Source organism: Etheostoma cragini, chromosome 4, assembly GCF_013103735.1.
Source record: "Etheostoma cragini isolate CJK2018 chromosome 4, CSU_Ecrag_1.0, whole genome shotgun sequence".
Lineage (NCBI taxonomy): Eukaryota > Metazoa > Chordata > Actinopteri > Perciformes > Percidae > Etheostoma > Etheostoma cragini.
This window is the reverse complement of record NC_048410.1, coordinates 17,736,788-17,763,523: the sequence shown is the minus strand read 5'-3', so window position 1 is coordinate 17,763,523 and position 26,736 is coordinate 17,736,788. Positions and strand designations below refer to the sequence as shown.

Sequence of the window (26,736 nt, the reverse complement as noted above, 5' to 3'; positions counted from 1 at the left end):
TAAGTTCCCGTCTAATGCACAAATTGCCACGGTTGAATCTTTGACTCTGTCGCCTGCATAATTTCATGGAAACATACGTTATATAATAGCTGTTTTGAAATGGGTTATGGGTTGTGTATGTGTGTCATGTAACATGTAGGCCAGGATGAGCTCAGGATGTTGCTACAGTTCACACTGCAGCTCTGTGACTCACTCGGTTTGTCTGGTTGACTTAACAACGCCACTGGCGTGACTCATCCCGACTACAAATGTGCATGTTCAAAAGAGTTTTTTGAGGACTGAACACAGGTCAAATTATTATTTTTTTTATGAAACTACATTCGACCACTCTGAGTCCAAAGAGAGATTTATGTACTGATATGTCTCTTTGGACTTTTCATTTCTTTTATGACAAGAAAAGGGCTTTCACCTTTTTTGTTTACGGTCAGCACATTTTGTGTCACATCATATTAGTTCCAATGCACCCTAGAGGCATTGGTCTTTAATAGATTTAAAAGCACAGTCCACATCTAGCAGTTTGATGTTAAGCTGTTAAATCCTAAACTGAAGGGTTGAGTAGAAAGTGAGTGTATGTGGCTGATAGAATACACTACAAAAAAACAGCTAGTAAAATAAAGGCTTTTAAAATAATTTTTAAGAACAGTACCTTGGATTTCCCTTTTTTTTCTATACTTAATTGACTTCCAAATCCCAAAGAGCACCTTCAAACATCTCACGGAACTTCCTGAGCACCCTGGACTTTGTAGTTTTTTGTCTTTCCAACACTGCAATATTGTCCAGTAATCTATGATGCACTCGCTCCTTCCCTGTGTAAAATGGTACCCCTTATAATGAGTCACTGTTGAAAGCAACCCTTCATTGGCATAAAGGTCAGGGAAAACATTTTCATCAATTTTAGATAGAAATGTCAATGCTTGATGCTAAATAACATGTCAGATATGATAAATGGGTCAGGGAATATTTCTAAATTTGTAAAAATTATACTGAAAAAATTGCCCATTGAACACATGATAGATGTACTGTAGGTCTATATTTTCTTCTACTGCAGCCTTTCTGTTTTTCTTCTTGTGGTTCAAATGTGTGTGGGATTTTCTTTTTGCTCAAATAATCTCCTTTCTCCCTCTTTTGTCCTGTCATCTTCTGGCGGTTTTTCTTTCAGACGCAGCCTGCTGCTTCTGGAATTTGGAGAATTTCTCTTCTAATGCCCTTAAATAGTGACTGCATACTGAAGCCATGGCATAGGGAGGAAATGTTTGTTTAGGAATAAGAAGTGAAAGACCTACGAGGTGTAGTAAAGAAACTGGAACTACTCCTTAACTGAGAAGGATTTATGTATTTGAGGATTGGATTCGTCATCCATATTTTGAGTGTTCTGCTAGAAAGTCAAGGTTGTAATGTAATTTGCTTGCCAAGCAGTTCCTATAGTCATTATAGAAGCCTACCATTTAGGTATCCTCGGATGTTGCTGCTTTACATGCTGATGCTACAATTTCCTTAAGTAAAATAATCAGGAAGATCTTGTGCTACCTCAAAGCCCAGCGCACACCAGGTTTTGTTTAAAAGGACTTAGTCAGCACCACCATTACCTTTGTGTGCTGTTGTCTTAGGCTGCTGATGAGCAAGGAGCAACACGTTCCACTTAACTCGAGGGATAGGAACTACTAGAGAGAAAAAAAGTCTGTCCTCTCCTCCTTTCTCTGTTTCCTCTTCGTGCTGTCCTCTTCCTCAGCTTTTTCACCATATTAGTAGGAATTACAAATCAACGCCACCCTCCATATGCCAGATGCTTAAAATGGCAAAATATCGCTTTGAGCAGATTCTCAGAGGGGAAGGGGTGGATTCTTTTTTCAGTTCTTTGAGAATTAATCTACTAGAAAATGTTTCAGCACAAACATTGCATGAGCCCACAATGGTGGGAAAAGGGATAAGACAGAAGAAGGTTTATAAAGATGGATGGAAGGATGGCGGGAGAAGGAGGTGGGGCTTGCAGGGCAGGGGTGGATGGTGTTTCCATCTCTGAACTCCACCTTGTGCGCACTTGCAGGAAACCCCTTCCAGTCGATGCACACGGCACGCAGTGCTACAAGGCTGCAGCACGACACACACACGTAGCCTATGATGTAGGAGGATGATGACAGGAGAGAGGAGGAGGCAAGGGGGAGGGGGAGAGAGCCAGTGAGTGTGCCGAGTGAGAGAGGGAGTGAGCAAGAGGAAAAGGACCGAGTGAAAGGGTGAGACAGGCAGAGAGAAGCATCTCTTTAGTGCATTCAGCTTGCAGCAGCTCTGGACGCAGGAAGGCAGAGCAGAGGGGGGAGAGCACCTGCACAACACATCTCTCTCTCTCTCTCTCTCTCTCTCTCTCAGACACACTCTCGCACGTCACAGACACGCATTTGTGAGGAGGCGTGAGGCTCAGGAGGAGGAACACCACATACACGCACGTTTCGCTGGCTTAGCTGCGCTTTGGGGAGCTGTCTCTTGAAGACTGGACCAGAGCTGTATCCATCGCTTCATCCATCCTTTTTCTCCCTTCCTGCTTTCCATTCCTTTAACTCAGAAGCAGCTCTCTATCACCCATACCCGATTATTTGGACTGATTTGCTCTCTGTCATTCATCTAACCTCTGATCAGTGTGTGTGTGTCTCTCTCTCTGTAACCATCTCTGCCTGTCTCTGCTTTCACTCCATTCAGCCAAGAGATCAAGAGACACACTTGGAGAGCAACTAACCAACCGCCTGAGACACCGACCTTTCGAGCGCAATCATGAACTTCCTTCGACGCCGTCTCTCTGACAGCAGCTTCATGTCCAACCTTCCCAACGGGTACATGACAGACCTCCAGAGGCCTGACCCAGCTGCTCCTCCTCCCCCCACCGCCACCTCCCCTTCCCAGCAAAGTGCACCCCCAACCACGGTGCCTGCGCCTGCCCAGTCCCCGACCAAAGCTCCAGCACCGGACCAGGCACCCACCGGCTCCCCCACAGCTCAGGAGCGCCGTGCGAGCCAGCCGGCTCAGCAGCCTCAACCGGCCCAGCCCTCCTCATCCTCCTCCTCATCTGGCTTCTTCAGCTCCTTCAGCTCCATCAGCTCCATCACCAATGTGGTCAAACAGACGGCAGCATCCGCCGCCGGGTTCGTGGAGCAGTCTGCTACATCTCCCTCGCTCTCCAAGAAGTTCAAGATCCTGTTGGTCATTGACGAGCCCCAGCATGAGTGGTAAGTGTTAAGATTCCAATGACTTTAACGATGGGTTGAGTGTTGGCCAACTGCATGATGGGAAGTTGGTTGTGTTAGCTGGCACGCAGTTTCTATTTTTTTGGGACGCTCTTCCGATTTGGTGTACAAAAATGTTTTGGTTATAATCAGCCAAAAGGAATATGATTTACTGTTAATTTGAAAAAACTCACTTAAGTGGGCGTGCATTGGCCTAACGATGACTGACACATTGCAGTGGATTTTAATCTCACATGAATCCTGAAATTAATTCTTAAATAATGTTCTATGTATTTGTATTAAATTTGTTTTCCCTACTAAAGCTGCTCCAAAAATAGAAACGGCTCCATTGATCTAAAAAGACAGGACAGCTTTTCTCTGGGGTTTGAATTCACACCCCCACCCCCACCCCCATCCAGCACTGTCACCTGACTCTGTTTTTGTGTGTTTATGTGAACGTTTTATGACACCATGTACATGCATGCTTATGTTAGAAAGCTATGAGCAAATGTTTTCATCCCTTGACAGCACATGTTTTGCTAACAGGATATTATCCTTACACTATCAACTCATATATCATACAGTCATAAAAGAGCACTGAAGCTCTGAATAAAACATCACACAACACAAGTGAAATGTTAGTCCATGGCTGTGTGATAATGTTTGCTATCCCACTCGCTGCTTTCTGTCTCTGCAAATCACATTTTCAGGCTGTAAAGGTTTTCTGTGTGGTGGATGATGATGGATTTTACAGCTGGTCATTGCTGTCATTATGTCGGTGTAGTTTCATCTTCTTAGCTCTGGATTGGATGGATATGTGATATAGTGGCAACAATTTTGACCTTTTCAATTTAATAGATGTTCGAGTGTTGTCTTTTGGCAATTATTGTGTACTATATCGCGTAAAACGGAGTGGGTTTACTGTTGAAAACAAAAAACGTGATACGGTAAACGCATAGCAGAACAAATGAGTAGTGGACCATGATTTGAGATTGTTGCTGGTTCAAAGGTAAAGAATGAAGTGTCTTTAAAGTTTTTAACCAACAAGACAGAGAAGTCCTTAGGGGCTGAAAATCATTAAGTTTGAACGTCAATGAGTTCAGTGAAAACTGAGCAAACTCCATCTGCTGTTTAAGAATGTGTGATATGGTAAAAAGCTCCAGAACAAGCGAGTAAGAACTGTAGGCCTTGGGTGGAGATTGGTTTGTGACCTTTGCAAGTGTTTGAGGAAATTTGCTATATCAGAATCAGAATCAGCTTTATTTGCCAGGTATGAGGACACATACGAGGAATTTTACTTTAGATCATCATTGCTCACAATGCGCTTACACATACAAAACAACCAAACCATGTATACACACTAATATATACATACTCCAAACTATACTCTATAGAGGCATGAGTGCAATAAATTATTTAAATGTGGAGCATAGTGCAAAGGATACTGGGATAAATAGTATTATGTTGGTATATTTCAATATGAACAGTATGAACATTAGGAACAGCTCTGGAATAGGGAATGAGAATGATGACTAATAAGTGAGATATAAGAATGGGAATGATGAGTAAATAGTAAATAATAAGTGAGATATGAGAATGATGAATACATACTAAATAATTGGAATAATGAGTGGAACCAGTTAACAGGGGCTGTTTGGAGACAGTGTTACTGGGTTATTGCACAGAATTGAACCTGACACTGTGGGTAAGAAGTCAGCTGTTCATCACAGTGATGGCTGGTGGGTTGAAACTGTTCCAGAGTCTGTTAGTTTTGACGTACAGTGCTCTGTAGTGCCTACCAGAGGGGTGAAGCTGGAACAGGTTGTGTCAGGGGTGAGATGGGTCTGCAGTGATGGTTTCTGCAGTCCTAACTGTCCGTTGTAGTCTGCTCCTATCCTTTTTGGTGGCAGATCCAAACCAGACAGTGATGGACGTGCAGAGGACAGACTGGATGATGGCTGTGTAGAAGTGGATCAGCTGCTCCTTAGGCAGGTTGAGCTTCCTGAGCTCCTCCTGAAGTCCACGATCATCTCCACAGTTTTGAGCGTGTTAAGCTCAAGGTTTTTCTGACTGCACCAGAGAGCCAGCTGATCCACCCTCCGTCTGTAGGCCGACTCATCACCGTCCCAGATGAGGCCGATGACGGTTGTGTTGTCAGCGAACTTCAGGAGTTTGACAGATGGGTCTCCTGAGGTGCAGTCATTGGTGTAGAGGGAGAAGAGCAGTGGGGAGAGCACACACTCCTGGGGGGCGCCAGTGCGGATAGTCTGTGTGCTGGATGTGATGTTCCCAAGCCTCACCTGTTGACTCCTGTCAGTAAGGAAGTTTGTGATCCACTGATGGAGGCACTGTATAATGATTTGTGACACTATATAATGATTTGTGACACTAAACAATGATTTGGGAAGTTGACTATTTTCCATTTGAAAATGCATCTTGTTAGTTGCAGTCAGATACAATTGGAAAGTTCTAGTTCAGTAAATCTTTTACATAAATATATATTTAAATATTGAAACATGTTTAACTGTCCAGAATGTATAATAATACATTCCTCTTCACAATCTTGCCATTTTAGGTGTCTGATACTCAGATTTGTAAAATGCAAATAAATGCATTGCCACTATTAACCATTTTGGCACCATTCTCTTTAAATGGTACAGTATTGAAATGCGGTATACTATGTATCTATAATCCAATCTATATTAGTGTTCTTTGCTGTGAAAATAAGAGGTACAATTTACCATTGATGAAGTAGTGTCTGAGACATGTACATAAAACGACTGAATGGTTTTTCACTGTTTAGTGCAGTGGCTATTAACTCTAACACAATCAGAACAGGATTAAGTCTATAACGGTGAATTATGAGTGCTGAGGTTTCACCACACTGTAATGGCAGCTCTACTTTATGGTAATCCTGTGTTTTGGTGGTTTGTGATTGGCTGGCTGCCGGCACATAAGCAAGTGCCAACTACTCTACATAGCCAGAAAAAAAGACATTTAAGACTTTAGTCCTACAGAAAAGGTTTATTCCTTAGCTGCCTTTACCATCAGATTGTTGCCCTTTACAAGCACTGTAGCAAATCATTGCTGAAACCCCTCATGACCTATGATCACTTAACCACTTAAAATGACCTACAGTCATTTTAAGTGATGTGTAACCACCACTAACAATGTGGTTTGACTTACATTATGTAGTGTGGTAATAGAAGTAAGGGATCTAATTGCGCTACAGTTGGGAGACATGGGCATATATAAATATAAAATAAAGATTTTGCAGGTGAGGTTAAAAAAAGCCTTGGGGCTTTTAGAAGGAATCTCACCTAAGGAAGAAAAATGTTTGAAAAAAACAAGCATTACCTTAGCTACATAAACAACATATATAATAAATTTCAAGAATATAGGCAGTGACCATTAAGTTGGCGGTGTCTGCTAATTCATCTCATATTAAAAATGTTATTGAAAACCACACCAGAACAGCCTGAATCCTAAATCCTGTAATACATATTCAGACTTGTTTCAGGGCAATGTTGCCAAGTAAGTAATGACATTTAACATTTAAGAAATGTAATGCAAGGAATGAAATTACAACTTCACTCGCATTATTTCCAAACCTCCTCCCATTTTCTTTGTAACCAATACTTCATCCAATCATCCAAAGGTCATAAATATTAATGTTGTTTCTTTGAGGCCTTGCAGACAGAGTTTCACTTAAAGCATCTAGGCCAGAGAGGCATTCTGCTAAATTTTATTGATTTTACGCTCAGCACAGAGTGTGGTCTGAGACTTTCAGTAACATACTGTAAAACTTGAAAAAAACTCTTTAAAGATTCTTCATGTCATTCTCATCAAGGCTATATTCTAATCAATAAGAATTTGCACACATAAAAAATATTTTTTATTTCATAAAAAAAACTTTATGGATAGCATCAGCCTGAAGCCAGACATTTAGGTCATCCTCCCATCATGAAATTTGAAACAATCCTTCAGGTCATTTTGAAGACTTCACAACTTCTCTGCAAGATGAGCGCACTTTGGTTTTCTGTATTTAGGATGCCATTAGTAGGGGGGAATAATTTACGTAACATAGCGATGATCGTAATAAGAAACAATGAGACTTTCTTTCTCTTACTCTTTCTTCTTTTGTGTGTGTGTGTGTGTGTGTGGCCTTTCAAAGTGGCTTCAGCACACTGGGGCGAATGAATGAAGATAGAGGGAGAAGATCTAGGAATCTTCCTCTATCGGATGTCTATGTGACACTCTTTCCTGTTTGTTTTGTCGGTTGTTCTTCTCCGCCCTTTTCCTCTTTGCTTCCCTCTCTCTGCCTTTTATCATGGCAGCCTCTCTGTGTGTGGCTCTGGAGAAAGTGCTCCGGGTTCCTGATGTGATGAAGTAATGGAAAGAGACGTGGTGATTCAGCAGTTTCAGCCCAAAGGCCACATCTGCGCTCTTTCCTTTTGCTCTCCTTTTCTTTATCTCTCTGTTTATCTGTTGAATATATGTACTCTGCGGTCTGTGGCCGAGATTCCCTCTGAGTGTATTTTCCACCCATATTGCATAATTATCCATCAGAGGAGATTATTTCGGGCGGTTGAGTTTTTAACATGACTCAAAGCAGAGAGTTTGTTGGTTTGACTGCAGGTTGACGCACAGTTCTCCGACATGCGGGGGTTTATGATGAATGTCACCCGATGGCCCTGCAGTTAAAGCTCAAGCTTTAACTAGTTTTTTTTTTCACAAAATGTTTACTGTCGTTTTCTTAGAACAACCCAACAGTACAACATACAGTAACAGTACAATTTAAGATTACAGATATTCACATTACCCAAACACACATCACACAATCTGAAGTAAAATATAAATAAAATAAATATTTTCCATCATCATCCACAACTTTCTGTCAGGTAGAGCCCACCTTTCTGTCTCTGATTGTATTCATATATGGTTCCCAAAGTTTAACAAAGTCCTTCCGCTTGCCCTTAGCAATGTAGGTTAGTCTTTCCTGACCAATACATATCAATAGTTCCTTTATCCACACAACCACACATCACACAGTGATGGTGTTTCCATACTCTTCCAACACAGCGCAATAGCCCTCCTGGATTGAAGAAGTACAAAGTCCATTAGTCTAGTCTAGTTTTCTATCTAGCACTGGGTCGAGGGCACAGTTAAAACCTCCCCCAAAGATATAAAGTCCCTCCAAGGCTGACACAGCAAAAAAATAACTTTTCAAAAAAAGGATTGTCTTTGTTAGGACTATACACATTTATAAGATTTATTTTTTTGTGACCAAATATTACCTTGAACTATAATATACTTTCCAGATGGATCTTGGGTAGTTTGTATGATTTGAAATGGAATTGATTTGTGTATAAGAATAACTACGACTCTTGCATGGGATCCGTACAGTTTCTGCTTAGAGATCCTGTGAGAATGTTATCTTCACCCAATCATGTGTGATGTCTCGCTGTCTTGATTCGCGGTGAGGAAAAACTCCTTCTCCTGAAACTTCGAAAAACGGATGAGGATGGCCCTGTTCTGGTTGGGCTTCCTGGGCGCTAAGGTGCGATGTACCCACTCCAATGTAAATGATCTGTCAGGGTCCATCGTTAATGAAGTCCAAGAGTGTCTGCTGACCCTCGGCCCCTTCTCGTATACCAAACAGACGTAAATTCTTCCTCCTTTCCCGGTCTTGGACTCAAGATAGTTGATTTGTTTGGTGGCTGAATCGAGTGCCGTTTTGGTTTTTCTAAGTGCATTTTCAGCATCATGTATGTGGCGTTCAGCTTCTTCGATGTGTGTTGTATTAGAAGAGCTGTTTGGCTTTATCTCAGACACCTTGCACTCCAGCGCCACCATTTAGTTTGCCAACCAGGTGTCAATGTTGTCCAGCCTAACTAGTCTTGCGTGTTCGGGTATAAATATCAGACTGTTTGGCTGCAGTTGGTTTTGGCATATCAGCGCCGAGGTTTCAGCAAAAATAGTAGTCAGTACCTTAAGGCATTTTAGAGAAATAGTGCATGTTTGAACGGAGCCTCCTCACTATGCTGCCATCTTGGTCTCATCCCCACGTGACTGAAGCTTTAACTAATTGGTATTTGAGAGCATACTGAGTTGAAACATTTGAAACTGTTTCAACTGACTAGGAAGGATAACAAATTACACTACAAAATAAGAGAAACAAAAGACCATATTTGTCTTCTTTCCTGTGGTTGCACGGCAGAAAAAGCACAGTTTTTCAACTCTACTTTGAATTTGAACAAGGCTATTAGATTTGTGCATGTCTGTGTGCTTACATGCATGCGTGTGTTTAAAAAAAGTACTTCTAATTTTCTCAATAGCCAGCAGACACAGGAGTACACAGTAAGAGCAGGTGGGGAGGTGGAGCAACGTCTACCACATGCACACACGCATGAATTTACAAGCACCTTCATGGTCTGTTTGTGTTTTCTGTCATCTAATTATACACAATAGGAAAACAAGCAAATGACTTCAGCCCCTTTCGGTGATATGCTGTTCCTTGTTTTTGCTGACCGAGTTATAGAAATGTGGTTTGGGAATAAAGCAGGTCATTGTTAAATGTTATTTGCTAAAGATGTACACTCTAAATACACTTTTTCCCAACACACCCACATACAGTGCAGCACATACACTAAAAACTGCAAATGTGTAATGTCTTTTTTTTTTCTCAAAGGTGCTTGGCATTTCTGCTGAATGTGATTTTGACTTTATAGCCATTATTCACAATTATTTTAGGTATTATGGTTCAGCTGCAGGTGCACAAACAGACATACACACATACACACACAGCTAACTAACCTTATTACAGCCGGTGGCACTATTCTGTTAACTTTATAGGGTCCTCTTGGTTTGACCTCGTGATGTGTTGTACCTCGCAGCTGTAACTAGACCAGTGGCGTTTCAAGTCCAAGGGATTATACAGAAACAACTCCAGTGTGTGTAGGTGTAACCTTGTAACTTCCAAATAGGACGTGATGTTTTTTAAAGTTAAAAACTGATAAAACAATGATGTAAATATGTTTTCAAGTCTGTTTTGAGGTTCATTCTTTCAGAAATGAAAAGCTCTTAGGTGTCAACTTGTTAACACAATATTAGCATTATAAATGAAGACCCATTGACCACATTTTTTTTTTTTTAAATGTATGAAATCTTTGTCACGAGAGTCTTTGAACACTCATAAATATATAGTCATATTTTAATGAATTGTAGAAATATATGCTGGTTTTACTGTGTAGCTTTCATTATTTGGCATTTTAATTGATAGGCTTATTTATTCCATACTGTTTCTGTGAGGAGTGCCTAGATAAACTGAAGGCTTGTGTTTGTTCCCAGGAGACCAGGCTGTTAGTGATTGCAAATTTGTGGAACTGGCTATGTCAATACTGACTGAGAAGTAACCAGCATTGAGAAGAGCTTTAATCCCTAAGGCCTGTTAGGACTAGAGATCACCCGTGACATTTATGTCAAGAAAAGCTCATTTAAATGCAGTAAAATTTCCCATCTTTGCATTGTTAAGTAATATGTACGTTTTCCTTTACTTTTTCATGACTGCTGTTTTTTCCCTGCTCTCCACTGAGGGCAGACATTTTGTAAAGACAATTATACAGTATAAGCACAGCACTTACTGCCTGTGCTATCTCCATAAATTGACACAACAGGCTGCTAAACTAAACGAGCCAAACAGCTTGAGTGATTTTATTCCCAAAAATAAAATCTAACCAAGAAGCCAGTACAGTCTGAATGAATGGTTACGTGAATGGTCCAAAATAAAGCTAACAAGGAGCGAAGGAGTTTCGACATTCTTCTGTCAAATATTCTTAAAAGAATGTGTACACCTATGAATAGAACTGCTGTTTGGCCCCATTTAATACAATTATACTTGAATATACCTACAAAAAAAACCTTTTGTTGCTTATTTGTTAATAAAAAAAAATTGATTGCAAAATAAATATTTAAAAACACAACTACCTTTTTTATTTTATTTTTGAGAAAATTGCATTTAAATTTAGCTAAATTTAAATTGCAACACATTGACAATTTCCACGTTCTTGAACTTTCGTCATTTGTTTTTCTTCAGAGGTTTGCTGGACATGACATCAAATCTGAGGTCATTTTACCATCTCACTCCAAACTAAATTGGAAAGAAGGGAGCCCCGGTCCTTCTCATGATGCTATGATATTTCCTCTAATTACTAGGAGTGGGACAAATTATCGATATATGCAATTATCGTTGTCCTTTGTGCGATGCGTGATGGGACGAAAAAACTTGAAAAAGGACTACGAGAGGAAAGGTTGGGGAAGCACTCCAGTCTGCAGAGAGCGTTGCACTCAACTGTGATGGTTGGACTTCACGGGCTACGGAGTTCTACGTGACAATCACTGCCTATTTTATTGATAATGACAAGAAGAAAATGCACTCCTACGTGCTGCAAACAAGGGCAATGCACAAGACTCACACCGGTGCTCATATCACAGAGGTGATAGAGAAGGCCACAAAGGAGTGGAAGCTGACTGAACCCCCCCCCCCCAGAGCTGTAGTTACTGACAATGCTTTGAATACGGCTGTAGCTGTTGAGCTGACTGGATATGAACACAACAGTTGTTTTGCGCACATTAGCCTTGCGTCATAGTGTACATTAAAACTGACAGCCGTCCCAAGACTGCATGGATTTCTTCCACCGAAGCACCATAGCTGCAGATTCTTTGATTAGAAATCAGAATTCCTGCAGATTCCACAACACAAGCTCATTACTGATGTTTTTGTCTGCTGGAACAGCGCTTAAAGGATGCTCTCCAGGTTTCTTGAGCAGAAGCTTGCTATCTGCGCTATCCTCTTATCTCCTGAGGTAAGTTATTGATCATGCATGCTTCTAAAGTATTAAACATCTGATTTGTATTCATAGTTGGACAGATATTGTAATGTATCATTCCAGGATTGTCTAGCAATATATAAATTATTGTAGATTCGCTGTAACGTGATATATTATCGGTATCGTGAGACATGTATTGCGCATCGTATTGCGCATCGTATTGCGCATCGTATTCGAAAAGTAACCTGTGATTTGCATCCCTACTAATTACCCCTGCCTTTTTTTAGTGAAAAAGCTGCTCCTTGTGAAAATGCAAGCTGACGGATGGTGGGAGCAGCACTGTGTTAGCTAAAAAAACCTTCTTTTGTCCATGGAAAAGCTAAATAGGTTTGGTGTTATTTGGCCTGGTGAAAAATGTGGTCTGTGGATACCAGAAGCAAGACATTTGTTGAATTTAGGCTAAGCAGGTATTAAAGGGGCTGTACTCTATATTCAGAAAAAAGAGTCTGGGATTGCTTCTACGTGTCTCTTACATATGTTTCCAGGCTTGTACATTTACATGCATCCACAAAAACAGAAAAGCTCAGATTAGAACACATGCGCACACACCCAGATTAGGGTGACCTAATTCACTGTTCAGGTGATTACTCCCACTATATATTTATAACAAATATTTGTTAACTACTATATTAATGTTTTGAACATATCAAGTACAATCCCTCTTATATACTTATATACTTAATTATACCCTGTAAATGCGAATCGTGTCATTATGTTGCAGTGTGGTTTTTGTTTATTATTTTGAATAGAGAATAGTTTGTGTGGATAGAATAATCTTTTCTCTATCAAGCATGTTTTGTAAGTATGTATGGTCCATATATCTAATATAGTCTAAATGGAGCCTTATATACTATTGATTGCAGAAAAATAGATTACCCATTTTACAATAAAAGTATTTTTGATGGAAAATGAATTTGAGTCTAGCTAACAATTGTGTGTCAATACATTACACAGGCAGGTACAGGAAGGCAGACAGGCAGAGATCCAGATAAACATTAAAATAACAGACACTCAAGCACAAAAGCACAAAGCAAGAAACCAACACAAACTGACGACAGGTAAAGGAAAATGAGCTGGATGAATGACAGAGTGTGCAATAATATGCACAAGTGAGGCAGACATTGTGACATACTTACTGTACTACTATTTAAAACAGGCAACATTTTTTAAACAAGGATATTATACTACCCTCACGGGCTGGAAACTGAATACATTGGAGAGTAAATGTATACGTAAGTGCTGCACTTCAAAGTGAATTATTTGCACATTAGTAATCACTAATGATGTAAAAATCAACTTAACTCCAATGATAAGGGGATCAGATGAAAGATAAATGTCCCAGGAGGCATGCCAGATATTTCAGGTTATTTATTTTTTAGTATAATCCAGCATTTTGACCTTTGGTGTGATTGTAGCAAGTGCACAGTGTATAAACAGACCTCTTCAATCCTCTTCTTTTAAATAACCTCTTCAGTAAAATGAGGAGGCCTTATTCAAGCAAGCAGATGTATCGATTGGAGCTACTACACAACAGCTTTTGACTCAGTCCTAATACAAAATATTTCCATATTTCCAAGCTTAGGAGACCCAAGCAATGTAGAGTTTAGTGGAATTTATGACCCTTTATATAATTACAAACCTTCTGCTTCATTGACCGAGATTAACTTGAATGGCCATAGATGCTGATTGAATCAGCAGAGTCACCTTTACTAGCTGATGTTTGCAACTAAAACACATTAAAAAAGATATATTGGGAAGAGCGATTTGTTGAGGAATACAAATAAACAGGAATTGTTTTGATTGTGTCATTAGTATTGCTGATCTTTTTTTATCTTTGTGTGCTACTCTAACTCCTCTGACGTATCTCAGTGATAGAACTGATATTATGCACGCATGAGGCGCACAGAATCTCTAAGCGGGTAATAAACAAGACCAATCAGCATTACAACCTCTGGTGAAATAGTGCCCTGTTGCTACGGCAACCGGTAGGGAGACCAGGGATTGTTGTAACACAACCTGGAGTAAATTCTAACAGTAAGATTTAAGAACTAAAAACTGAGACTACACCACAATCTGTGCATCTATATAAGAGTATTGTGCATGTGCCAACACTAAAACATCTTCCTGTGCTTCGCTAAGAACAAATATAACTATCATCACTGATGGCTAAATGAAGAACTTAGTATGGTATGGATCCTAACATTGGAAGAGCTTTCTTAAAGAACATATTCTGATAATACCTAGGAATGTTACACATACAAATGGAAACATTCAGCAGAGGGTCAGAAGTAGCTCATTATCCACGTAAAATTACAGAAAGACGTTTGACTTTTTCACCTTGTAAACCTATCCCATGCACCAAAAGATATAAAACAAATAAATGAAAGAGAAAAAGCGTATTTAAAAATTTGCTCAAATCTGACATGACGTGCATTTTTCTCTCTTTGCCTTTGCGTTTGAATAAGGAGAGTCTGTGTGTGTTCCTGAAAGAGATCAGAGAGCAGTCTTGGCACTTGCTGTGATAATTTCACTAGCAGAGGAAAGAGAGTTTTCATGCAAACACAAATACATAAGTCATAACTTGACTCTAATTACAGCTGAGCAAAGTTGCCATCAACTACATCCTGTAGAGTGTTTAATCACAGTAGGCCACATGCAAACTGTGCGTGTTCTATGTAAAAGAATTGAATATTCATGTTCAAGGGTCAGAACTACTCTGCTGTAGATGAGTAATAACACTACCAGCAAATATATAAAATAAACTTTTTAGGAACTTAATGTAATTTTAAAGAGCTAATTTTACAATGGAACAAGCTTGTGTCAAAGCACACTATATGCACAATGTAGTGTCAAATGCACACGACAGTGTACTTCAATAGGCTTCACTGCCACTGGATCTGCTGTCTCAGGTTAAGTTACTTGTTGCACTTACATGTGACTCTTTTAAATTGGGATTATTTAAAGCTAATGTACTTTCACTTGTTTCTTACTGTCTGGAGTTTGTACCTTCATGCTTGAATGCACTTAATGGAAGTCGTTTTGTATAAAAGCATCGGCTAAATGACATGTAATGTAAAGTGTCCAGGCTGCAGCCACCGCTCTCTTCACAGCAATCTACCACTTCAATATTGTTACGTTAATTATTTATTTCCACCTAATGGGATTTACAAGATAGATGATTTGCTGTAAAAGGCAAATTACAGCTCCCAGGCTTATAGGCATGGTTACACGGTCTGATCAATCGCACATTTCTGACTAATTTGACGTCACACACAGGGCATGATGTTATTATTGTCCATAAAGTATACTGCATCTTGTGTACAGCAGGTGTGTGTGTGTACTTTTCTTCTCTCTCTCACACACACACACATTAATGCAAGAAAATAAAAATGTTATAGCAATTTCACAACTTCTTCCCTTTATTAACTTGATCTCCATTCTAACCGTGACATAAAGACATGGTCTATCATACTTATTAGATTGTAATGCATCGTAGAGGCTGACACACATTATATGTGTACAGTTACAGCCTATTAAACGTGCTCATAGTGCAACACACTTTCCCTGAGCCGGTCACAGGAGTCGGTGCTTGACTCTTCTCAGAAGGTCAACAAAGACAACAATATGTATGACATTTTTCCTATAATACCTTTAATATTTGCTGTACTGTAATTAATACTCCACACTGTGTGTTTTATAGCCTTCAGTAAAAGGATACCGTAAGGCAGCTGTCGGAGAGAGATAACACTCTCTAGCTTTGACAGGTTGTTGTGTCAAAATATAAATAATATTAATATTGAAATGATGTTGCAATGATGTGGTGAACACAAATAATCTTTCATTAAGTTTGTCATGGTTTTATGTTTTTATTCAAAGAAGGTTCTGTATTATATTTAAACCCCAAATTCATTCAGATTAATGCAATGTGATTTCAGGTCAAATTACTATTTTGCTCTACTATGTGGAAACATGACTGCACAACAAGTCTGGACCAGTCGTGACTTTTTATTTGTATCTAAAAGAAAAAGTACAAGAAAACACATCATCACTCATACTGTATGTGTTCAGACAAATGGCTCTTACATAATAATAATAATAATAATAATAATAATAATAATAATAATAATAAATTAAATTTATACAGCGCTTTTCACAAACTTAAAGTTGCTTTACAGGGCCAGGGGCCCTTGTGTCTTGCAGCCTATGCCATTAAATTACACTCTCATTGCACGGAAAGTACACATACAGTAATTTGATCAGCTAAGGAGTAGTGCAATGCAATAAGCTGACTGGGCGATGGTTTTTCCCTTTGAGCCAGCCCTGTCTGTACCCACAGCACTGTCAAAAAAAGAAGCACCTATGCCTAATGGAATAGGGTTAGGGAGTAATTATGTAGTAAACATAAGTAATTATGAGGTTCTGTGAATTCCCAATAACAAAATTTAGATGGAGAGTCATGTTTGCTCGATGTATCCCTTTTGTTTAATCGAAGAGTAGGTTCCGCCTGCCTTTGTTTATCCTCTATTATGCGAAGGTCAATGTGAAGCACTGTTAGTCTTGGAAGTCAGCAGGGGATCAGGGCTATCTGACAGAGGAAATAAGGAATAATTGGGGAAATAGAGAGAACAGAGAAAGCAGACAGGAAAACAGGGGTTATAACAGAGAAAGATGGTTAAAAAGGGAGAGACAGACATTAAAGAAAAAATACAGAGGGAAAATGAGCTCAGCAGAAGGTATGATTACTGTTTTCCATCCATAACCATTAGCTACTTATGGTGTCTCTTGAGAAGCTGCATCACCAGGCTTTTTCTCCCCTGGTAACTATCTCTCAGTGTCTGTTGCTCTCTTCCCTTCTTGCTGTCTCAGTTCTAACCATGTAATGAGAGGCACCAATCCATCAAAGAATCAGAGCCTGAGCCACTGGCTGCCCGGCTCACTACGGACTCTTGGCTTTGGCTACACTTTAGCCAACAAGTGAGACCTTATTTTACAACAAAAGGTCTGATGATGAACAAGACATTTCCTACGCCTAGTATTGATTTATGGACTGTACATAAACAAGGAAGGAGTGTCTCCTGTTGTCTCTTTTACATTCACACCAAAATAGGACTTAAGAGCCTTGAGAGAATCCTTATTTGTAACATTTACGTTCCTCTGGAATGATTTTTTTACATGGTATTTGAATGTCTGATATGAAGGCAGTATTTTCACAATTAAGTGTGTTTTGTAAAATTATGCGTTGCAAAATGCAGTTTTGCCAAGTTCAGAACGAGAAAAAGGACATTATCCATTGTGAGTAAGATACCAGAATGAAGAGGAAATATGTTTTATCCTCTGTCTTTAACTTGTAATTGTTGATAGTAGGGGTGGGGGTTATAGATAAACTGTTCTGCTACACTATATTTAGTTTCAGATTATTATAGGGATGTATGGAAATATGACAATTTTAAGACTGAATTTTTGATAAAAAACAACATGGCAATGTCTGCTTTTGTCTAATCCAGTGAATTACATACAAATTCAGGTGCTTAATCATATTGATGCAAAAATCATTAACTTCAATGTTGTCTCGGTATACCTTCATACGGTATACCTTCATACCACCCAAACTTCACTGAAGTCATTTGCATAAAATTATAAGCTTTGACAGTGTTTGAAAGGTGATCTTCTGTAGTGGCCACTCGTACACTAATAATAATCAGATAAAGTGTTTTGTAGAAGATGAAGTGGTAAACAATGAGACAGCTCTGACCTTGGTACCGCAGTGTTTTGTCATCACTTTCTGCGGCGGGCTACATGCCGTCAAAAGAGAGGACATAAAGTACCACTCAGCAACAGGGAAGCTGCAGACCCTACACGCATACTGGTTCACAATACTGGAGCGGCATCTGTCAACCATTAGCTCTGTGGCGTGTGCAAATGTAGTGTCTGCTGTAACCTGTTCCTCTCTCTCAAAACTGAAATGCCACCTTGTAAATAAGCTGTTTGTTAGTATTAAGAGAACATTTGATTATTACAGCAGCATTAAAGACAGCAAGTGGAAAGTGGGACTGGCTGGATCTAGCTTAGACTCTGGCCAGGTTTTAAGGGTTTTAGGCAGCTGTAACATAACACCCAATAGTAATTCTCTCAGGTCTTAAATGCTTCACTTGACCATATGGTGTAAGGTGCAGTGGTGCATTTTAGCAGGAAACAAGCACAGTTAACAGAAACACACACTCACACACATAATTGCACTTTGAAGCATGAAAGCACAGAGCAATTTACTTTACCTCCATAAGCAAATCCAATGTTCACTGAAATTCCAAAATGCAAATCAATTGATTTGATCCCAAATGTTTTTTTCAAGTAGATAGCTGGCTGAAATGTCCTGACTCTACATAGTGGGCCTCATAAGCACACAAACAAATATGATAAACCTCATTTATTGACTGTTTCGCCCTCTATTCTCTCACATATGTGCACACACCACACATGGTGCATAGCTTGCTCATGACGTGCAGCACTGTGGTAAGTGTAAGTGCCAAACTATCAATATGGAGACACTATAAACTGCAAAGGCCAAGCGGGAGATCGCTTCCTCTTCACGTTCCATATGAACAAACACTGCACACACACGTGCTCAGAGGGAAAAAAATTGGAAAACAACTACTTGAATTAAATTAATAAAATAATAAATTTCTATATCGATATATCAGACTAACTAAGAGAATGCAAAAATTAGTCTGGCAACTCCAGAAGCCATGGTGTGTTGATATACTGTAAATGGTATAAGTTTAGGAATAGGTGTAAATAATGTAAGTGAAATATATATAATAGCAAAGTATATTATGTTATATACATTCTTTTTTTACATCACCACCCAGCCCATTTTGTCCTGCTTCTTCACATCTTTTCAGTGTCTCCCTGTGTGTTTTCATATGTGCATGCACTGCAGGTGTGAGCTTGATTGGGTGGATTTGCAGCGACTGACTCTGTGTGCTGAAGGCTGCCTTCTGCACATATACCCACCATTCACATGCTTGCATTTAACACACCTCAGGGGCAGTCACATGATAGCATCAGCATGTCAAAGCAAGCACTTTGTAAAATGGGTTAGAGAATTATGGCAGAAACACAACATTTAGCTAAGTGTGTGCGGTGTGTGCGTGCGTGCGCCCGCCTGCCTGCTGCCTGAGTCGTGACTAGATAATATTCTCCTCCCTGAGCTCGTCTCAAACACCCACATTGAGGTTTTGCTGCTGGAGAGGGAGCTGCAGTGTATGCTGTGCATGTATTTGCTTGCTTTTCTTCATGATGTAGTAAGAGTTTAGGGGAATTTAGCTGTGGTGAAATAGTGGCTACCTCTCTCCAACACCGCAGGAACACTCAAAGCATTGACTTCAAACTGGCATTTTTAAAGCTGTAGTGAAGAGGCTTGTTTAGCCCCAACATCTGCCTGCAGCTTCTTCCTCACAGATGGTGCAGCTGCTGTGGAGGTTGGGTTTTCTGGAGTGATGCTGCTATCTTCAAGAAACCCTCTGGACCAAGGTCCTGCTTGATTTCACTTCAATGGCTTTTGGCCACAAGACAATACCAAAATACAGTGCCTTTATAGATCATCTCTCTCATCTGGATCACTACTCAAACTACTTGGTTTGTCCTTTTGTAATTATAGTACCTATCTTTATCCTTTTTGGCCCAGTGGCTATAAAGTGTCACCTGTTGTTTCACCACACATTTCACAGTGACAAAGAGCTTCAATAACAATATAAGAGAATGGAGTAGGCCCAGATGTGGAAGTCATCTTCAAGCTCAGATATATCTGTGGGGTAGTGTATTATGTGTGACAAACTCCTGTTGAGTGGTTCCTTTAACTAACTGGGTAAGATTATGTAATCTTTTATTGTTTATTGTGTTTTTTACATGATGGGCAGATAGAAGAAACTCTATCCACCATTTACAACTCAATTGATTTTGAAAAGTCAAGTCTGGCTGGCACACATTTCACCTCCACATCTCTGCTCCTCATCTGTTGCTAGAAAAGAAAATATCTCCTAACCAGTCTCTTATTGTCAAATCCTTTATTGGTAACTAATTTGAATTGCTTCATCAGCAAAAGTAAGAAAGACAAGATCACTCACATGTGAGTGTGTGTATATATATATATATAATTTACTGTAAATATGTTTTAATTTAAATAAGTCAGTATGGGACACGTTTACTATTTTATTACATTTTATATTTGACCTCAGAGTCAGCGGTTTATGTGCACGGGGTGAAGCGCATGGCGCAGGTGCATTTAGGGCGTGTCCAAATCCACTTTTGCTAGTTTGCAATAAAGCAATCAGAGTGTAATCTTCCATTCCCTTTTAAAAGCCAGACGAGTTTCTACCTTGGTCTATTGCTTTTATGATGGCAGATTTGCCCCGTCACATTTTTATTTGTAATCTTTTGCAGGTGTGTGTGCTGCCCTGCTGCGCTTCCCTGTGTGTGTGTGTGTGTGTGTGTGTGTGTGTGTGTTTGTGTGTGTGTGTGTGTGTGTGTGTGTGTGTGTGTGTGTAACAAGCATAGTGTGCATAAGCCTAGGTGCGTTTTACTAATTCACTGTTAAAATAACAGCAGTATTGGCTTTAGACCACATTTTTGTCGGTTAATGGCACAATCCCTTCCCACTGCGTCAAGTTAGCAGTACGCCAAGAATTCACCCAAAGCCACCTCTCTGTAAAACGAGCACGCCCCTGGGCACAGGTGCATTTGCTATTTAAACGACGTGGACGGTGGAAGAGAAATTGACAACCGCGTCAGTCTTAAACTAGCAAAGACACTTGCGTCGGGCGTTGCGATGTGTTAGGGCCCAGTGATTTTTTTGCGTTTGCACCCAGCAGCATGTTCAACAGCCGTTGAGAAAATACCAAATTTGACATCAAACTGAGAATACTGGAGCTCTTAGATAGGTACTTCCTTTGATAAAGAGATAATTAAAAGAGAAACATGTCCCACGGATAGCAGAGGTCGGGGCAAATTAATCTTTTTGTATCTCTTGGGACATTTACATGATTTTGTTTAATTAGTGTTCATTTAGCAGAGCCTACTGGAATCTACTCTGCATCTTATTACACTATTATGTAAAACTGTCCATCATGCACATAATCTGTATTTATCTTCCATTGATCTTTTTTAAATTCACATAATAAAGTTTACTGTTAATGTCTCACCCTCTACATTTACAAGCCTTCCAGTCGACAGCTGTAAGAAGCTTATCATAAAAATATACATAGAATACATTACATCTACAAATTAAATGTGGTGCACATGTTAATTATATTTAAAAAAATGTAGCTGTAAATGAGATTATTTGAAGTTAACGCAGAGATATTAGGAGACACGTGGGCAGTTTCTAAAGATGACCCCAGTTTTACGTTCCTCGCTGATCGATTTAGAGGCTACTGAAACTTATATTTTCATTTTTTCTAATGTGTATCAAAATGGTTTAGTAAGTTTATTAGATAACATATTGTGTGTTCTAAGCAGGTTCAGGAACGTCATACTTGAAAAGCACAGAGTGCACAAATGTCAGTAAGTAAGTAAAGAATTACGCGGTCAGAAATGTCTTAAATCATTTTGTCCTATATTTGTGTAATTCGATGACTAACATAAAGGCATGAATTTTAACAAAACTGTTTTTAATCTATTATTTGCACGTGTAACCATTTTGCTTTTGGTATGACATGAATATAATTCGCAGCTTTGTTATTGTGAGATGATTCCTCATGAGTGAAAAACAATCCAGAGAAAGTAGATGCTGGAATGGCAAAATGCAATTTATTGGTTGAAGCCCCTGGCTTCTAAACAGAAGTGAAAACAGAATATTTAGCATCAATGTCTTGTGGCCAATAGAATAATTACATTTCAGCCTTTAGCAGAGAGAGGAGATGGGGGAGAGGGAATGCAGAGGGGATGATAATTGGTGCACAGATGACAAGATTTGAGGGAATAACAAATGTGAACAGAGGAGAATAGGATGGGGGATTCACCTCGTGTCTGTGATGTCACTGTGTCCGTAAAATGGGAATAGAGGATGATCTGAAATAAATGGAGGACGTTAGAACTGCAGAGACATGTTATAAAGAGAAGAAAATGCATTAAAAAGGCTCAGAAGGAAGTAAAGGATAAACGATAAATGAGAGGAATTGTGTGTGTGTGTGTGTGTGTGTGTGTGTGCGTGTGTGTGTCTAAGAAAAAGAGGGTTTAAAAGAGAGGGACAGGCTGGCGTGGAATCACGACACGTGTCTCCATCCTCCAACTGTGCATCATGGCGCATGATGGCCCCAGGCCTGCTGCACTCAGCCATGCTACTGTTTATGGCTCAAAGATCTCACATACACACACACACACACACACACACACACAAAATCACTTAAACAGTATGAGAGACTGACAGGAGGATTAGATAGTGAAAGAGAGGGAGAGAGAGTAGACAGTGAAAATGGAGATTGAGGTGTGGAGAGATGTTAGTTGAGGGAGTAAGATAAGGCGGGGGAGGAAGGGCAGCCAGCGAGTGAAGTACGAAAGGCAGGGACAAATGTCAGATTCAGATACGACCATTCTAACAGAGCAGGAAACTCAGAGAGAGGAAAATTGTTCCACTGTACTGTATGGCAGCTAAATGCTGCAGCTGTGTTAAGCCTTGACTCATGTATCAGTTGTGCACAGGTATGCCTTAATATTCAGACTAATCAAAGTTCAAATACATGTTAACGATTGTGACTGAGTCTCAGAGAGACTGCTGCTGCCTGGGGCTTGTTGGGTTATAAAAGACTCAACATGTATCATCCTATGTGTTTGAGAATATAAGCGCTGCAAACTACACTCATACGGAAATAATGCTGGCCATAACTGTACTCTAGTAGTGCACTCCAGGTCTCTGTATTTTTATGGCTATTTTCTTGTGTTGAATAAACTGTTGCCAAAAACTAACCTTCCTCATGATTCCTCATCCTCATCATAAGAAAAAGCCCAATTTCAAAGTATTTTGAATCCAGCATTGTTACTAGCTTGCAGCCTTACATTGTGACCTAATGGTTGCATTAGCAACCTGTTTTTTCTTTGAATATCTACATAAAAAATAAAATCAGCAAGATAATGAATTAATGAATGAATGAATGAGTCCTACCCACTGGAATCAAACGCACATTTAAATAATTTCATCTGGTGTCAGGATGATGCGACTGGAATCATTAGATGGTGGTATATACTACAGTTTAAATGAAAACTGTACTTGTTGAATTATTTCTCTTGCACTCAATAACTACATTCTCATGAGATTTCGACAGTACTTTCAACTATACTGGAGCTGTGTTTTTATTTGCTGTAGTTGCTGTAGTAGTGTAGAAAAAGGACAGGAAAGATGCAAAAGAAAGCTTAGACATTCTGTATATTCATTGTGATACTTGTTCTATCTATGTCTAAAAACACACATTCATCCCCACACAACAGCAATGCTGGGTGACTCACTAGATGCAATTGATAAGTAGCAGTGAACCAAAAATAAGCAGACATTGGTATTGCAATTATGTGACAAGTTGTTATGCAGAACCATGAAAGAAGAAAACCAGATTAGGAACATTGTGTGTTTGGGCATGTGGCGCTGTCTTTTGCTTTGGCTTTTGCTTGCTTTAGATGAGAGTATTAATATTGCTCTCATGTCTGTACGGTAAATATAAGTAAGCAGTTGGTTAGCTTAGCTTAGCATAAAGACTAGTAACAAAATCCACCTTATTAAAAATGATGTGTAAAACTGACAAGTCCATGGTTGTTGCCTTTGAATAAAAACAACAACAATGTGCCCTTCTGATCTGCCATCCTTTAGGCAACTTGAGTTATTTACTTAACGCTTATGATTGTGGTCATGGTTAAAACTAACCAACTTTAACACCTAGTAGGAGATATGATGCAGACCGCAGTCTCTGTTGTCAAAGTCAGAGCTACCCGGGCACCCTGGTAGCTCACCTGGTTGAGTGTGCGCCTCATGTACCAAGGCTCAGTCCTTAAAGCAGAGGCCTTGGTTCAATTCCATCCTGCAGCCCTTTGCTGCATGTCCCCCCTTCCTGTCTACATGCTTTCCTATCAATTAAAGGCAAAAAGCCCCAAAAAGAATTGTAAAAAACAAACAAAACAAAAAGTCAGAGATTTTGTATGCGTAACCATCTAATTCAGTAACAGCACTATAACATCATGCTGATTCCAAACCTGCTAATGGAAGAGGACAATTTGCATAACCACAAGAAGTCGGTTTATCCTGCAAACATAGTGTTTGAAAAAACGGTGGCTGCTGTTTTTGTGGTTAGGACTGTGTCGCACAGAAAGGGTTCAAACTTGCACTTTCTTCTCTGATACCCAGCCACTTCTTCTCACCTGTTGTTTTATCAGCACATGTACAAAGGTTCACGCTATATCCCAAGCCCACTATGTACAGGCCCGTGATAAACTAGCAGGAGTTACAGAATTCTGTGATAGGTCTTCCCACCCACAAATACTGCCAGTTGCATTTGATTGAGCCAGATTAATGTGTGTGTGGTTGTGTGTGTGTGTGTCATTTATAAAGCGGATTTCAGCTTCATAAATGACAAACGATAGAAGGCATCCGAATTAAAGCCTCCTTATAATCTGTGCGCCTATTTATGTTTGTGTGTGCTAACGTGTGTGTGGGTGTAACATTTTAATTATCGTGCAATAATAAATGGGAACATGCAGGTCAGGTTTAATCTCCATTAACCTCAACGAAAGCTACTTCCACCTCTTAACGATTCAACAGACTAAACTGATTTATTCTTTACATTTTCTAAGATAGCCCATTCTCTCTCCCTCCCTCTCACTGTTACCACATCTGGTCATCTTTCTACTCCACTCTCTCTGTTGGAGAGTTGAAAACTTTAAACAAACCAGTGAAGGGAAACAGAATCATCTTTTCGGTTACTTAGTCAGCAACCTGGAGGGTATATAAGCTGCGTATGAAGCTCGGTTAGGTATGGATCCAACATTACATCTGACTGATACAGTATGAAATGCTGCAGATACTCTGTATTGCTGTTTTAAAAATGGTATTACTATCAACAGCTGTTACACACTGATTACCTGAAATGCATTCATCTACACAGACACCAAGACTACTCTTACATTTAACCTTCAGACAGGCAGGATTTATTGCGGGACTGTTTAATTAAACTGCAATACTTTTAGCTAGGTGAACGTAATAAACTGGCAACTAGTACTAGTTGCTTCAGAAAGTAAATTGCAGTCATAGATAAGATCTAACCTTAATGTATAATATTTTTGAAGTTTGTGATTTAGTTATTAATTGGTGACATTTAATGTTTTTTTTTGTACATATTGTATTTAGAAATTATAAACCGTGAAAAACAATTACAAACAATAGACTGAAACTAGGGTGACAGATAATATTAATGATAACTGATCATGATGAAAGAGCCCTTCTATTCGTCTGCATTAGAAAATATCAGACACATTTACAGATGTATTATAGTGTCTTTTTAAAATAATTATAGGCAGGATCATCTTGCCCTCATAAAATGAATGAGGTATCTGTTTCCTCAAGGAATAATCCATCAGTACATTTTATCCTGGCACATACAGGACAGACTGCTAAGCCATGCAAATTGCATCTGGTAGAGGGTTGCCACATTGAGTAAGCATAGACTACCTGATATCCAGCAGATTTATATAATATACACTCAGCACAGCAGTAATCTCTTTTATTAATCCCACTCCCAAAAGCACTGCAGTCAATTTTTTTGGGCCAGTGTTTCATTTAATCATGGACATGGTATATAATATATGTATACTGTATATACCAGTTTTTCTTTTCAGTTTTAGAGGTTGATTTGTAAAGAAAAAAAATCTCTTAATGATTTTGCAAATACAAAATGATTTGTTCCAACCTGAGGGCCGAGATTTCTGCCACACAAATTTATGATTATTATGCAAGGAAAAAGATCAAGATCAATCCTTAGTTGAACTTGTCCCAACTGGTAGACCTATGTAACCGTGGATAAGAGGACACAAGTAGACATTATAGGTCTTGGTATTTGTTTGTAGTGGTAAACCAAAGTTCCAACGTTGAATACCCAAAGGTAAAAAGGTAGCACACACAGAGCTCTTCAGGACAATATGGACTAATCTCAATTTCACCTATAAATTCTGGCCATCACAAACAAACATGCTAAATTGTAAAATTGAGATTAGTCAACTTTGTCCTGATCTGTTTGTGTGTATGTATGTATGTGTGCGTGCATGCGTGTTGCATGCGTTCATGCGTGTTACTACGCAAGTGTTTCCAGTTGTTTTGCCTGCAGCTGATTTATGTCAAAAGCATTCTCTTATCAATATTTAACACCCACCATGTTCACAGTAAACAAACACTTTTTAATTAAACTTAAGAATGAACTCATTTTTGCATAAAATGTCATGCTAATATAAGCTTGCTTTAAAAGCTCGTTTCCTACACAACATCCATATTAAATTCTATTCCTCTAAAACTGTAGCAGTTGATTTCCTCTGTGTCTGAATAAACACTAGTCATTTGTGAGGCCCCCCCGGTTGGTCTGATGAGGTGGAAGATGATTTCACTCAGTGTA

At 39.3% G+C, this 26,736-nt stretch overlaps 1 protein-coding gene across 1 annotated transcript in view; it reads left to right on the top strand.

Annotated features, from left to right (window-relative positions):
* Positions 1 to 2,205: 2,205 nt before the first annotated feature.
* syn2b (synapsin IIb) overlaps positions 2,206 to 26,736 on the top strand; it is a 71,738-nt gene continuing 47,207 nt past the window's right edge. The window contains exon 1 of the mRNA XM_034869347.1: positions 2,206 to 3,215. Coding sequence (XP_034725238.1) covers positions 2,764 to 3,215 — 452 coding nt within the window. The 5' untranslated portion in view covers positions 2,206 to 2,763. The remainder of the gene's footprint in view (positions 3,216 to 26,736) is intronic.